The following is a 13316-nucleotide window of genomic DNA, read 5'->3' as shown; positions in this document are numbered from 1 at the left end:
ACCCACACGTGGGGGCCGCACGGTACGTATATACTCCCGGGCACATACCCACACGTGGGGGCCGCACGGTACGTATATACTCCCGGGCACATACCCACACGTGGGGGCCGCACGGTACGTATATACTCCCGGGCACATACCCACACGTGGGGGCCGCACGGTACGTATATACTCCCGGGCACATACCCACACGTGGGGGCCGCACGGTACGTATATACTCCCGGGCACATACCCACACGTGGGGGCCGCACGGTACGTATATACTCCCGGGCACATACCCACACGTGGGGGCCGCACGGTACGTATATACTCCCGGGCACATACCCACACGTGGGGGCCGCACGGTACGTATATACTCCCGGGCACATACCCACACGTGGGGGCCGCACGGTACGTATATACTCCCGGGCACATACCCACACGTGGGGGCCGCACGGTACGTATATACTCCCGGGCACATACCCACACGTGGGGGCCGCACGGTACGTATATACTCCCGGGCACATACCCACACGTGGGGGCCGCACGGTACGTATATACTCCCGGGCACATACCCACACGTGGGGGCCGCACGGTACGTATATACTCCCGGGCACATACCCACACGTGGGGGCCGCACGGTACGTATATACTCCCGGGCACATACCCACACGTGGGGGCCGCACGGTACGTATATACTCCCGGGCACATACCCACACGTGGGGGCCGCACGGTACGTATATACTCCCGGGCACATACCCACACGTGGGGGCCGCACGGTACGTATATACTCCCGGGCACATACCCACACGTGGGGGCCGCACGGTACGTATATACTCCCGGGCACATACCCACACGTGGGGGCCGCACGGTACGTATATACTCCCGGGCACATACCCGTACGTGGGGGATGCACGGTACGTATATACTCCCGGGCACATACCCGTACGTGGGGGATGCACGGTACGTATATACTCCCGGGCACATACCCGTACGTGGGGGATGCACGGTACGTATATACTCCCGGGCACATACCCGTACGTGGGGGATGCACGGTACGTATATACTCCCGGGCACATACCCATAACGTGGGGGCCGCGCGGTACGTATATACTCCCGGGCACATACCCATAACGTGGGGGCCGCGCGGTACGTATATACTCCCGGGCACATACACATAACGTGGGGGCCGCGCGGTACGTATATACTCCCGGGCACATACACATAACGTGGGGGCCGCGCGGTACGTATATACTCCCGGGCACATACCCATACGTGGGGGCCGCGCGGTACGTATATACTCCCGGGCACATACCCGTACGTGGGGGCCGCGCGGTACGTATATACTCCCGGGCACATACCCGTACGTGGGGGATGCACGGTACGTATATACTCCCGGGCACATACCCGTACGTGGGGGATGCACGGTACGTATATACTCCCGGGCACATACCCGTACGTGGGGGATGCACGGTACGTATATACTCCCGGGCACATACCCGTACGTGGGGGATGCACGGTACGTATATACTCCCGGGCACATACCCGTACGTGGGGGATGCACGGTACGTATATACTCCCGGGCACATACCCATAACGTGGGGGCCGCGCGGTACGTATATACTCCCGGGCACATACCCATAACGTGGGGGCCGCGCGGTACGTATATACTCCCGGGCACATACCCATAACGTGGGGGCCGCGCGGTACGTATATACTCCCGGGCACATACACATAACGTGGGGGCCGCGCGGTACGTATATACTCCCGGGCACATACACATAACGTGGGGGCCGCGCGGTACGTATATACTCCCGGGCACATACCCATACGTGGGGGCCGCGCGGTACGTATATACTCCCGGGCACATACCCATACGTGGGGGCCGCGCGGTACGTGTATATACTCCCGGGCACATACCCATACGTGGGGGCCGCGCGGTACGTATATACTCCCGGGCACATACCCATACGTGGGGGCCGCGCGGTACGTATATACTCCCGGGCACATACCCATACGTGGGGGCCGCGCGGTACGTATATACTCCCGGGCACATACCCATACGTGGGGGCCGCGCGGTACGTATATACTCCCGGGCACATACCCATACGTGGGGGCCGCGCGGTACGTATATACTCCCGGGCACATACCCATACGTGGGGGCCGCGCGGTACGTATATACTCCCGGGCACATACCCATAACGTGGGGGCCGCGCGGTACGTATATACTCCCGGGCACATACCCATACGTGGGGGCCGCGCGGTACGTGTATACTCCCGGGCACATACCCACAAGTGGGGGCCGCACGGTACGTATATACTCCCGGGCACATACCCACAAGTGGGGGCCGCACGGTACGTATATACTCCCGGGCACATACCCGTACGTGGGGGATGCACGGTACGTATATACTCCCGGGCACATACCCGTACGTGGGGGATGCACGGTACGTATATACTCCCGGGCACATACCCGTACGTGGGGGATGCACGGTACGTATATACTCCCGGGCACATACCCATACGTGGGGGCCGCGCGGTACGTATATACTCCCGGGCACATACCCATAACGTGGGGGCCGCGCGGTACGTATATACTCCCGGGCACATACCCACACGTGGGGGCCGCGCGGTACGTGTATACTCCCGGGCACATACCCACAAGTGGGGGCCGCACGGTACGTATATACTCCCGGGCACATACCCACAAGTGGGGGCCGCACGGTACGTATATACTCCCGGGCACATACCCGTACGTGGGGGATGCACGGTACGTATATACTCCCGGGCACATACCCGTACGTGGGGGATGCGCGGTACGTATATACTCCCGGGCACATACCCGTACGTGGGGGCCGCGCGGTACGTATATACTCCCGGGCACATACCCATAACGTGGGGGCCGCGCGGTACGTATATACTCCCGGGCACATACCCATACGTGGGGGCCGCGCGGTACGTATATACTCCCGGGCACATACCCATACGTGGGGGCCGCGCGGTACGTATATACTCCCGGGCACATACCCATACGTGGGGGCCGCGCGGTACGTATATACTCCCGGGCACATACCCATACGTGGGGGCCGCGCGGTACGTATATACTCCCGGGCACATACCCATACGTGGGGGCCGCGCGGTACGTGTATACTCCCGGGCACATACCCACAAGTGGGGGCCGCACGGTACGTATATACTCCCGGGCACATACCCACAAGTGGGGGCCGCACGGTACGTATATACTCCCGGGCACATACCCACAAGTGGGGGCCGCACGGTACGTGTATACTCCCGGGCACATACCCGTACGTGGGGGATGCACGGTACGTATATACTCCCGGGCACATACCCGTACGTGGGGGATGCACGGTACGTATATACTCCCGGGCACATACCCGTACGTGGGGGATGCACGGTACGTATATACTCCCGGGCACATACCCATAACGTGGGGGCCGCGCGGTACGTATATACTCCCGGGCACATACCCATAACGTGGGGGCCGCGCGGTACGTATATACTCCCGGGCACATACCCATAACGTGGGGGCCGCGCGGTACGTATATACTCCCGGGCACATACCCATACGTGGGGGCCGCGCGGTACGTATATACTCCCGGGCACATACCCACAAGTGGGGGCCGCACGGTACGTATATACTCCCGGGCACATACCCGTACGTGGGGGATGCACGGTACGTATATACTCCCGGGCACATACCCGTACGTGGGGGATGCACGGTACGTATATACTCCCGGGCACATACCCGTACGTGGGGGATGCACGGTACGTATATACTCCCGGGCACATACCCATAACGTGGGGGCCGCGCGGTACGTATATACTCCCGGGCACATACCCATAACGTGGGGGCCGCGCGGTACGTATATACTCCCGGGCACATACCCATACGTGGGGGCCGCGCGGTACGTATATACTCCCGGGCACATACCCATACGTGGGGGCCGCGCGGTACGTATATACTCCCGGGCACATACCCATACGTGGGGGCCGCGCGGTACGTATATACTCCCGGGCACATACCCATACGTGGGGGCCGCGCGGTACGTATATACTCCCGGGCACATACCCATAACGTGGGGGCCGCGCGGTACGTATATACTCCCGGGCACATACCCATACGTGGGGGCCGCGCGGTACGTGTATACTCCCGGGCACATACCCACAAGTGGGGGCCGCACGGTACGTATATACTCCCGGGCACATACCCGTACGTGGGGGATGCACGGTACGTATATACTCCCGGGCACATACCCGTACGTGGGGGATGCACGGTACGTATATACTCCCGGGCACATACCCGTACGTGGGGGATGCACGGTACGTATATACTCCCGGGCACATACCCGTACGTGGGGGATGCACGGTACGTATATACTCCCGGGCACATACCCATACGTGGGGGCCGCGCGGTACGTATATACTCCCGGGCACATACCCATAACGTGGGGGCCGCGCGGTACGTATATACTCCCGGGCACATACCCATACGTGGGGGCCGCGCGGTACGTGTATACTCCCGGGCACATACCCACAAGTGGGGGCCGCACGGTACGTATATACTCCCGGGCACATACCCACAAGTGGGGGCCGCACGGTACGTATATACTCCCGGGCACATACCCGTACGTGGGGGATGCACGGTACGTATATACTCCCGGGCACATACCCGTACGTGGGGGATGCACGGTACGTATATACTCCCGGGCACATACCCGTACGTGGGGGATGCACGGTACGTATATACTCCCGGGCACATACCCATAACGTGGGGGCCGCGCGGTACGTATATACTCCCGGGCACATACCCATACGTGGGGGCCGCGCGGTACGTATATACTCCCGGGCACATACCCATACGTGGGGGCCGCGCGGTACGTGTATATACTCCCGGGCACATACCCATACGTGGGGGCCGCGCGGTACGTATATACTCCCGGGCACATACCCATACGTGGGGGCCGCGCGGTACGTATATACTCCCGGGCACATACCCATACGTGGGGGCCGCGCGGTACGTATATACTCCCGGGCACATACCCATACGTGGGGGCCGCGCGGTACGTATATACTCCCGGGCACATACCCATACGTGGGGGCCGCGCGGTACGTATATACTCCCGGGCACATACCCATAACGTGGGGGCCGCGCGGTACGTATATACTCCCGGGCACATACCCATACGTGGGGGCCGCGCGGTACGTGTATACTCCCGGGCACATACCCACAAGTGGGGGCCGCACGGTACGTATATACTCCCGGGCACATACCCACAAGTGGGGGCCGCACGGTACGTATATACTCCCGGGCACATACCCATACGTGGGGGCCGCGCGGTACGTATATACTCCCGGGCACATACCCATAACGTGGGGGCCGCGCGGTACGTATATACTCCCGGGCACATACCCATACGTGGGGGCCGCGCGGTACGTATATACTCCCGGGCACATACCCATACGTGGGGGCCGCGCGGTACGTGTATACTCCCGGGCACATACCCACAAGTGGGGGCCGCACGGTACGTATATACTCCCGGGCACATACCCATACGTGGGGGCCGCACGGTACGTATATACTCCCGGGCACATACCCATACGTGGGGGCCGCGCGGTACGTATATACTCCCGGGCACATACCCATAGGTGGGGGCCGCGCGGTACGTATATACTCCCGGGCACATACCCATAGGTGGGGGCCGCGCGGTACGTATATACTCCCGGGCACATACCCATACGTGGGGGCCGCGCGGTACGTATATACTCCCGGGCACATACCCACATGTGGGGGCCGCGCGGTACGCATATACTCCCGGGCACATACCCACACATGTGGGCTGCACGGTACGTATATACTCCCGGGCACATACCCACACATGTGGGCTGCACGGTACGTATATACTCCCGGGCACATACCCATACGTGGGGGCTGCACAGTACGTATATACTCCCGGGCAGATACCCATACGTGGGGGCTGCACAGTACGTATATACTCCCGGGCACATACCCATACGTGGGGGCTGCACAGTACGTATATACTCCCGGGCACATACCCATACGTGGGGGCTGCGCGGTACGTATGTACTCCCTTGCACATACCCATATGTGGGGGCCGCACGGTACGTATATACTCCTGGGCACATACCCAAACGTGGGGGCCGCGTGGTAGGTATATACTCCCGGGCACATACCCATTCGTGGGGGCCACATGGCAGGTATATACTCCCGGGCACATATCCATACGTAAGGGCCGCGCGGTACGTATATACTCCCGGGCACATACCCATACGTGGGGGCAGCACGGTACGTATATACTCCCGGGCACATACCCATACATGGGGGCTGCACAGTACGTATATACTCCCGGACACACACCCAAATCAGTTTTTGTTTTTTCCTATCTAATTGACAGCCGACTTTTCAAACAATTAAATACCCCCCTACATGTCTCCACTTTTTAAGGCTTAATACATTTGTGCCTAATAAGTCACATAGATCCGTTTCTCAGTCTCGTTGTTTGATAGTCTGCTCACAGTACAGCTGGGGCCACGAGGTGGATTATAAGGCGGAGAACTCACACCATATTAACTGGGTATTTATTAATAATAGGTGATGATTAAATCCTGTATCACTGCGTATCGCACTAATACGGAATTTGTTAGTGCCGCAATTTACTAATCCTAAAATTCTGTGAGGGTTTTCATAGTGCCGGCAGAGGGTCACTATGGAATACTATTAATCCCGGGAATGGTGCTACAGCATACTGACCGCTGCGAGGAGCCTTACTAGTGACCCTCAGAGAAAATACTTACTGCCCCATAACAAAAGTATCTTCCATAACCGCCCTCCCTAGCCCTGTACATAGATATCTCTGACCCACCTTCAGATAGTGCATTGGTCTGCGCTCATACGTGGAGCCCAGGTGGTGCTGCGTCACCAGCTCACTGTGACTCTCTGACACCAGGTTCATCCAATTGTAAATCTGCAACAAAAAGCAAATGTAATATTTTATTTATTCTCTAGTTCTTTTAAGCAAATTACTGATTTTGTCTGTTTTAATGGTTCATCACAAGCATGCAAAAACTTTATATATATATATATATATATATATAATGGGGCTGAAATGCTGGAGTTCGGGATGGTGGTGGTCAAAATACCTACCGCGGCATCCGGATCGCTAGAGTCCCAACAGGGGCCTGGAAGCAATACTAACTAACCCCCTAACCCTCCCTTCCCGCAGCCTAAATCTAAACCTCCTCTCCCCCCCGTCCCCCACCCCCGCCCCACAGCCTAACCCTAACCCTCCCCGGTGGTGGCTATCCCTAACCCCGCCCACCCTGCAGCCTAAACCTAATGTGTCCTTCCCCCCTGCAGCCTAACCCTAACCCTCCCCGGTGGTGGCTATCCCTAACCCCGCCCACCCTGCAGACTAAACCTAATGTGTCCTTCCCCCCTGCAGCCTAACCCTAACCCTCCCCGGTGGTGGCTATCCCTAACCCCGCCCACCCTGCAGCCTAAACCTAATGTGTCCTTCCCCCCTGCAGCCTAACCCTAACCTCCCCGGGGATCAGGATCCCAACTGTCGGCGCCAGCCTTGTGATCCTTTTCAGGATCCCAGCACCGGCTTTCTGATCCATTTTGGTATTTCGACATCAGTATTTTGACAGCCGGATCCTATATATATATATATATATATATATATATATATATATATATATATATATATATATATATATATATATATATATATATATATATATATATATATATATATATATATATATATATATATATATATATATATATATATATATATATATATATATATATATATACATATACATACATATACATATACATATACATATACATATACATATACATATACATATACATATACATATACATATACATATACATATACATATACATATACAGACAGACAGACAGACAGACAGACAGACAGACAGACAGACAGACAGACAGACAGACAGACAGACAGACAGACAGACAGACAGACAGACAGACAGACAGACAGACAGACAGACAGACAGACAGACAGACAGACAGACAGACAGACAGACAGACAGACAGACAGAGCCCTGCTCAACTATCCCTTTCATAGGATTAACTGAGACTGGGCTGTCGGACTTAATCCTCTGCTGTAATGACTTAGGGGGTCACTCCGAGTTGATGGCACGTGGCAACTTTTTGCTGCCCATACGATCAACTAGACGCCACCTATGGGGGAGGGTTTTTTTGCATAGCAAGGCTGCGAACGCTTGTGCAACCATGCTATGCAAAAACATTTTGTGCAGTTTCTGAGTAGCCCTGGACTTTACCCGCTGCGATGTCTTCAGCCTATCCGGTCCCGGAATTGACGTCAGACTCCCACCCTGCAAACGCCTGGACGCATCTACGTTCGCCGCACCACTCCCAGAACGGACGCCCCGGAACGGCTTCCTCCTGTCAATCTTCTTGCGATCGCGGTAGTGATCGCTTTCTTCGTTCTTCTTGTTGTTGCCCAGCAACGGCCGTCGCTGGCCAACAACGCGCCTGCACATTGCGGCCGCCGCGCATGCGCAGTACGGACCTGTTCGCACTGCTGCGAAACACAGCAGCGTGCGAACGGGTCGGAATGACCCCCTTAATCCCCTGCTGTATTGTTCTCTCTGTATTGTATTGCAGCTGAGAACAATATTATGAAAGGCTTATGCTAATAAGCCTTGGTGCACCATGGCGCATCAGAGAAGGCTAGATGATTGAGGCTCCATCTGTATACCCACTGTCGAGTCACATTATTATGACCACCGGCACGGACAGCAGCTAGACAGGCTGAAGTGTCGTTTTAGACCCACGTATGTATGGTATAGATAGTTAGGACTCGGAGGTTGTCCGATACATGGGGCCCGGATGTAATGAACCTGGTTTTGCCTTGTAAATGTTTGCTGCTTAAAAAAAAAAAACACGAGTTCGGCCAAAGTGTTGGAGCTCCGGCCGAAAGGAGTTTAGTACATGAGCTTAAGTGCCACCTATTGCAAATTGGTCCAGACAGTTTGCGAAGCTAAAATGTCCTCGTGGATTATATGGTACAATCACACAGTAGTGTTGGCCTGGGGTAAGGTTTGTGTGGGCCCCAGGGCAACTAACTAGTGGGGCCCCGACCAATAAAATTATGTAATATGATATCCTGGATGTCATGCCGCCGCGGCCGCTGCGCTTACCCCTCCGGGTGCGCTGGGCTTCCTGGCGGCCGTCCCCGCTGGTGGTCCCCGGCTCCTGTTGCTCTGTCGGCGCTGGTCCCGGCGGATGTCCGGGGGACGGGCGTCGCGGGTGCGCCTGGCGTCCCCGGGGGTCAGATGGGCGGGTGACGTCATCAGCGCTCTCCGCCAATCGGAGAGAGGCGGGAAGTTTAAATTCAGACGCCGGGCAGAGCTCCGGTGCCTGAGTATCATCAATTCTGCTGTCAGAAGCTGTGATCTCCAGAGCTCCCACGTTCCTGCGGTCTCCATGCCTCCAAGCACTTCCGTGCTTCCAAGCACCTCCGTGCCTCCAAGCACTTCCGTGCCTCCAAGCACTTCCGTGCCTCCAAGCACTTCCGTGCCTCCAAGCAGCTCCGTGCCTCCAAGCAGCTCCGTGCCTCCAAGCACTTCCGTGCCTCCAAGCACTTCCGTTCCTCCAAGCACCTCCGTGCCTCCAAGCGCCCAAGCGCCTCCACGCACCTCCGTGCCTCAATACCTGTTCCCCCAGCACCTCTGTGCCTCACCTCAGCATCGCTGTGCCTCAATACCTGTGCCTCCGGCACCTCCGTGTCTCAATACCTGTGCCTCCAGCACCTCTGTGCCTCAGCACTCAGCATCGCTGTGCCTCCGGCACTTCCGTGCCCCAATACCTGTGCCCCCAGCACCTCAGTGCCTCCAGCATCTCTGTGCCTCAGCATTCAGCATCTTTACAAGTCTTGTCTTTCAGGAGACCTTCAAGCATTCCTCCGTGCCTCCTGCCTGCCGTCTTAATCCTGTATGAGGAAGACCTACATCCGGCCATCTCTACTGCGACCCAGTAGCGGTTCCTCTTCCCGGTCACCGGAAGAAGCCCCGAGTCCACAACACTTTCCAATCAGGTCAGTGATAGTATACTCAGGCCCCATGGACCCGGGGAATCGGAACACAGAGTCGAGCGCCATCCAAAGTTTGGCTTCCCGAGTTCAGTCTCAAGAGGCGACACAGGGTCAGGTGATGCAATATCTCCAGGAACTGTCCGGCCGATTGGATCAAATCCAAGCACCCTTAGCCTCCGCAATTCCGGCTCCAGCTTCCGTAACTGCTCCAGTTGCTGTTTCCAGTAATGTCCAACCTCCGGCCGGTACCAGGTCACGTCTTCAGCTTCCTACTCCTTCCCGCTACAATGGGAACCCAAAGAATTGCCGTGGTTTTTTAAATCAGTGAGAGGTGCACTTCGAGCTGCTCGCTCATAACTTCCCTACGGATCGCTCTAAGGTAGCGTATATCATTTCCGTGCTTGAGGGATCACCGTTGGATTGGGTGTCTCCATTGTGGGAACGATCTGATCCCGTGGTTTCCAACTACACCAACTTCATCACGTCCTTTCGAAGAATCTTCGACGAACCCGGCAGGATGACCACTGCTTCTTCCGATTTGCTTTGTGTTCGTCAGGGCTCCCGTTCCGTGGGTCAGTACGTGGTTCATTTCCAGACCATTGCCTCTGAATTACTCTGGAATAATGATGCCCTGAGAGCTGCCTTCTGGAACGGTCTCTCCGATCGGCTGAAAGAAGAGCTGGTTACAAGGGATCTGCCGGATCCATTAGAAGAGATGATTTCCCTTTGCGTCAAGGTGGATCTTCGGATGCAGGAGCGTGGAAGAGAACGTAGCCGTCCAGATCGTTCCAGGTACCGGAATCCTACTCCTAGACCGGTGGCTATGCCTAGCTCGGACGAGCCCATGCAAAATTAACCGATCCCGACTGTCTCCGGAAGAACGACAGCGTCGTCGTGAGGGTAAACTTTGCCTTTACTGTGGAGCCGCAGATAACTTTCTCAAGTTTTGTAAATCCCGTCCGGGAAACGGGCAGGCCTAGCTTGTTCCGGAGGAGTCAAGCTGGGGGTTACGACAAAATCTTCTCCAATTTTGGACTGTTTGCTTTTTGTAACTCTAGTCACCGAATCAGCCTCCAAGTCTTGTGAAGCCCTGTTGGATTCCGGGGCTGCGGGGAACTTCGTTTCTTCCTCCTGTGTCCAAAGCATGGGTTTAAAGTTACGGCCTATCGAGCGGTCTATTTCGTTGACGGCTATCAACGGGACTAGAATTTCCAAGGGTCTCATAATGTGGCGCACGGAGCCAGTTAAGCTGCAGGTCGGGGCTCTACATCAAGAAAGTCTGGAACTCTTGGTAATCCCAGAAATGCACCATGATCTGGTCCTTGGAATGCCTTGGCTAAAAATTCATAATCCTCACATTGACTGGAAGTCTTCACAAATTCTGTCCTGGAGTTCCTTTTGTCACGCTAATTGTCTCACTCCTGTTTGTCCGCTCCATGTCTCTTCCAAGATGGATGAAGAGAATATTCCGGAGGCGTATCAAGGGTACAAGGATGTGTTTTCGGAACAAGCAGCTGATCTGTTACCACCTCATAGGCCTTGGGACTGCCCTATTGACCTTGTCCCAAGGAAGACGCCACCTCGTGGTCGCACATATCCCCTATCACTTCCCGAGACTCAAGCTATGTCGGAATATATTAAGTCCAATCTGCTCAAGAGATTTATTCGCCCCTCTTCCTCCCCTGCTGGAGCGGGCTTCTTTTTCGTGAAGAAGAAGGACGGGGGGTTGAGACCATGTATCGACTACCGCGGCTTAAACGATATCACTATCAAGAATAAATACCCCTTGCCACTAATCACAGAGTTATTTGATAGGGTTCATAGTGCCCGCGTTTTCTCCAAACTCGACTTGAGGGGAGCTTATAATCTTATACGCATCCGAGAAGGGGATGAATGGAAGACTGCCTTCAATACCCGAGATGGGCATTACGAATACTTGGTGATGCCGTTCGGTCTTAGTAATGCTCCTGCTGTTTTCCAGGGATTCGTCAACGAAATCTTCCGAGACATGTTATATCAGAGTGTTGTGGTATATTTGGACGACATACTGATTTTTTCCAAGAATCTTGTTGAACACAGGACTCAAGCCAAAGAAGTGCTCCACCGTTTACGAGAGAATCATCTCTATGCTAAGCTTTCCAAATGTACCTTTGAAGTAACATCAATTCCGTTCCTCGGTTATATCATCTCGGGGACGGAGCTTCGCATGGATCCGGAAAAGCTTTCTGCCATTCGTGACTGGACTCAGCCTCTCTCTTTGAAAGCAATACAAAGGTTCCTGGGCTTTGCGAATTACTACAGGAAATTTGTTAGAGGTTTCTCCACCATTGTCGCGCCCATTACTGCCCTGACAAGAAAGGGCTCTAATCCGAGTTTGTGGCCTCCCGAAGCCATTGAGGCATTTTCCCACTTGAAGTTAGCTTTCATGGCCGCTCCAGTTCTCCAACAACCAAATTTCGATGAACCTTTCTTCCTAGAGGTTGACGCATCTTCAGTCGGGGTTGGGGCCGTTCTCTCTCAGTACTCCTCTGATAAGAAGTTACATCCGTGTGGCTTCCACTCTCGTAAATTCTCTCCGGCCGAACGAAATTACACTATTGGAGACCAGGAACTTTTGGCAATTAAATCCGCCTTGGAAGAGTGGAGATACCTCTTGGAAGGGGCTAAACATGTGTTTACCATTTACACGGATCACAAAAATTTGCTGTACATCAAATCCGCACAATGCTTGAATCCTCGCCAAGCGAGATGGGCACTTTTCTTTACTCAATTTTCTTTTGTTATCAAGTACCGGGCCGGGACACTCAATATTAAAGCAGATGCGCTGTCCCGTTCACAAGTTTCCACAGACGAGGATGAATCTTTTGAGCAGAGTTTAATTCTAAATCCAGTTTCTGTCTCCGCTGCTTTAACTACTCCAGCTCCTCCTCCTGGAAGAATGTCCGTACCTGCTAGATTCCGGCCAAGAATATTACAGTGGGTCCATAACTCCAAGTTTTCCGGTCATCCCGGTGCCCAGAAGATGTACAAGTTTCTGCAAAGGTCTTACTGGTGGAACACCATGAGGAAGGATGTACAGGATTACGTTAATTCTTGTCCACAGTGTACACAACATAAATCTCCTCGCCTGCCTCCTGCTGGGTTACTTCGTCCTTTGCCTATCCCTGTGAGACCCTGGACTCACATTTCCATGGACTT

The 13316-nt window shown here is 55.0% G+C and overlaps 1 protein-coding gene across 4 annotated transcripts in view; it reads right to left on the bottom strand.

Annotated features, from left to right (window-relative positions):
• Positions 1 to 13316, bottom strand: part of CPO (carboxypeptidase O) — a 164879-nt gene that overhangs the window by 14500 nt on the left and 137063 nt on the right. For all 4 annotated transcript variants that reach the window (XM_063932687.1, XM_063932688.1, XM_063932685.1 and 1 more), the window contains exon 6: positions 6882 to 6983. In XM_063932687.1, coding sequence (XP_063788757.1) covers positions 6882 to 6983 — 102 coding nt within the window. The remainder of the gene's footprint in view (positions 1 to 6881; positions 6984 to 13316) is intronic.

The sequence above is a fragment of the Pseudophryne corroboree genome, chromosome 7 (assembly GCF_028390025.1).
Source record: "Pseudophryne corroboree isolate aPseCor3 chromosome 7, aPseCor3.hap2, whole genome shotgun sequence".
Lineage (NCBI taxonomy): Eukaryota > Metazoa > Chordata > Amphibia > Anura > Myobatrachidae > Pseudophryne > Pseudophryne corroboree.
The sequence above is the reverse complement of the archived record's forward strand: the minus strand, read 5'-3'. Positions and strand labels throughout refer to the sequence as shown.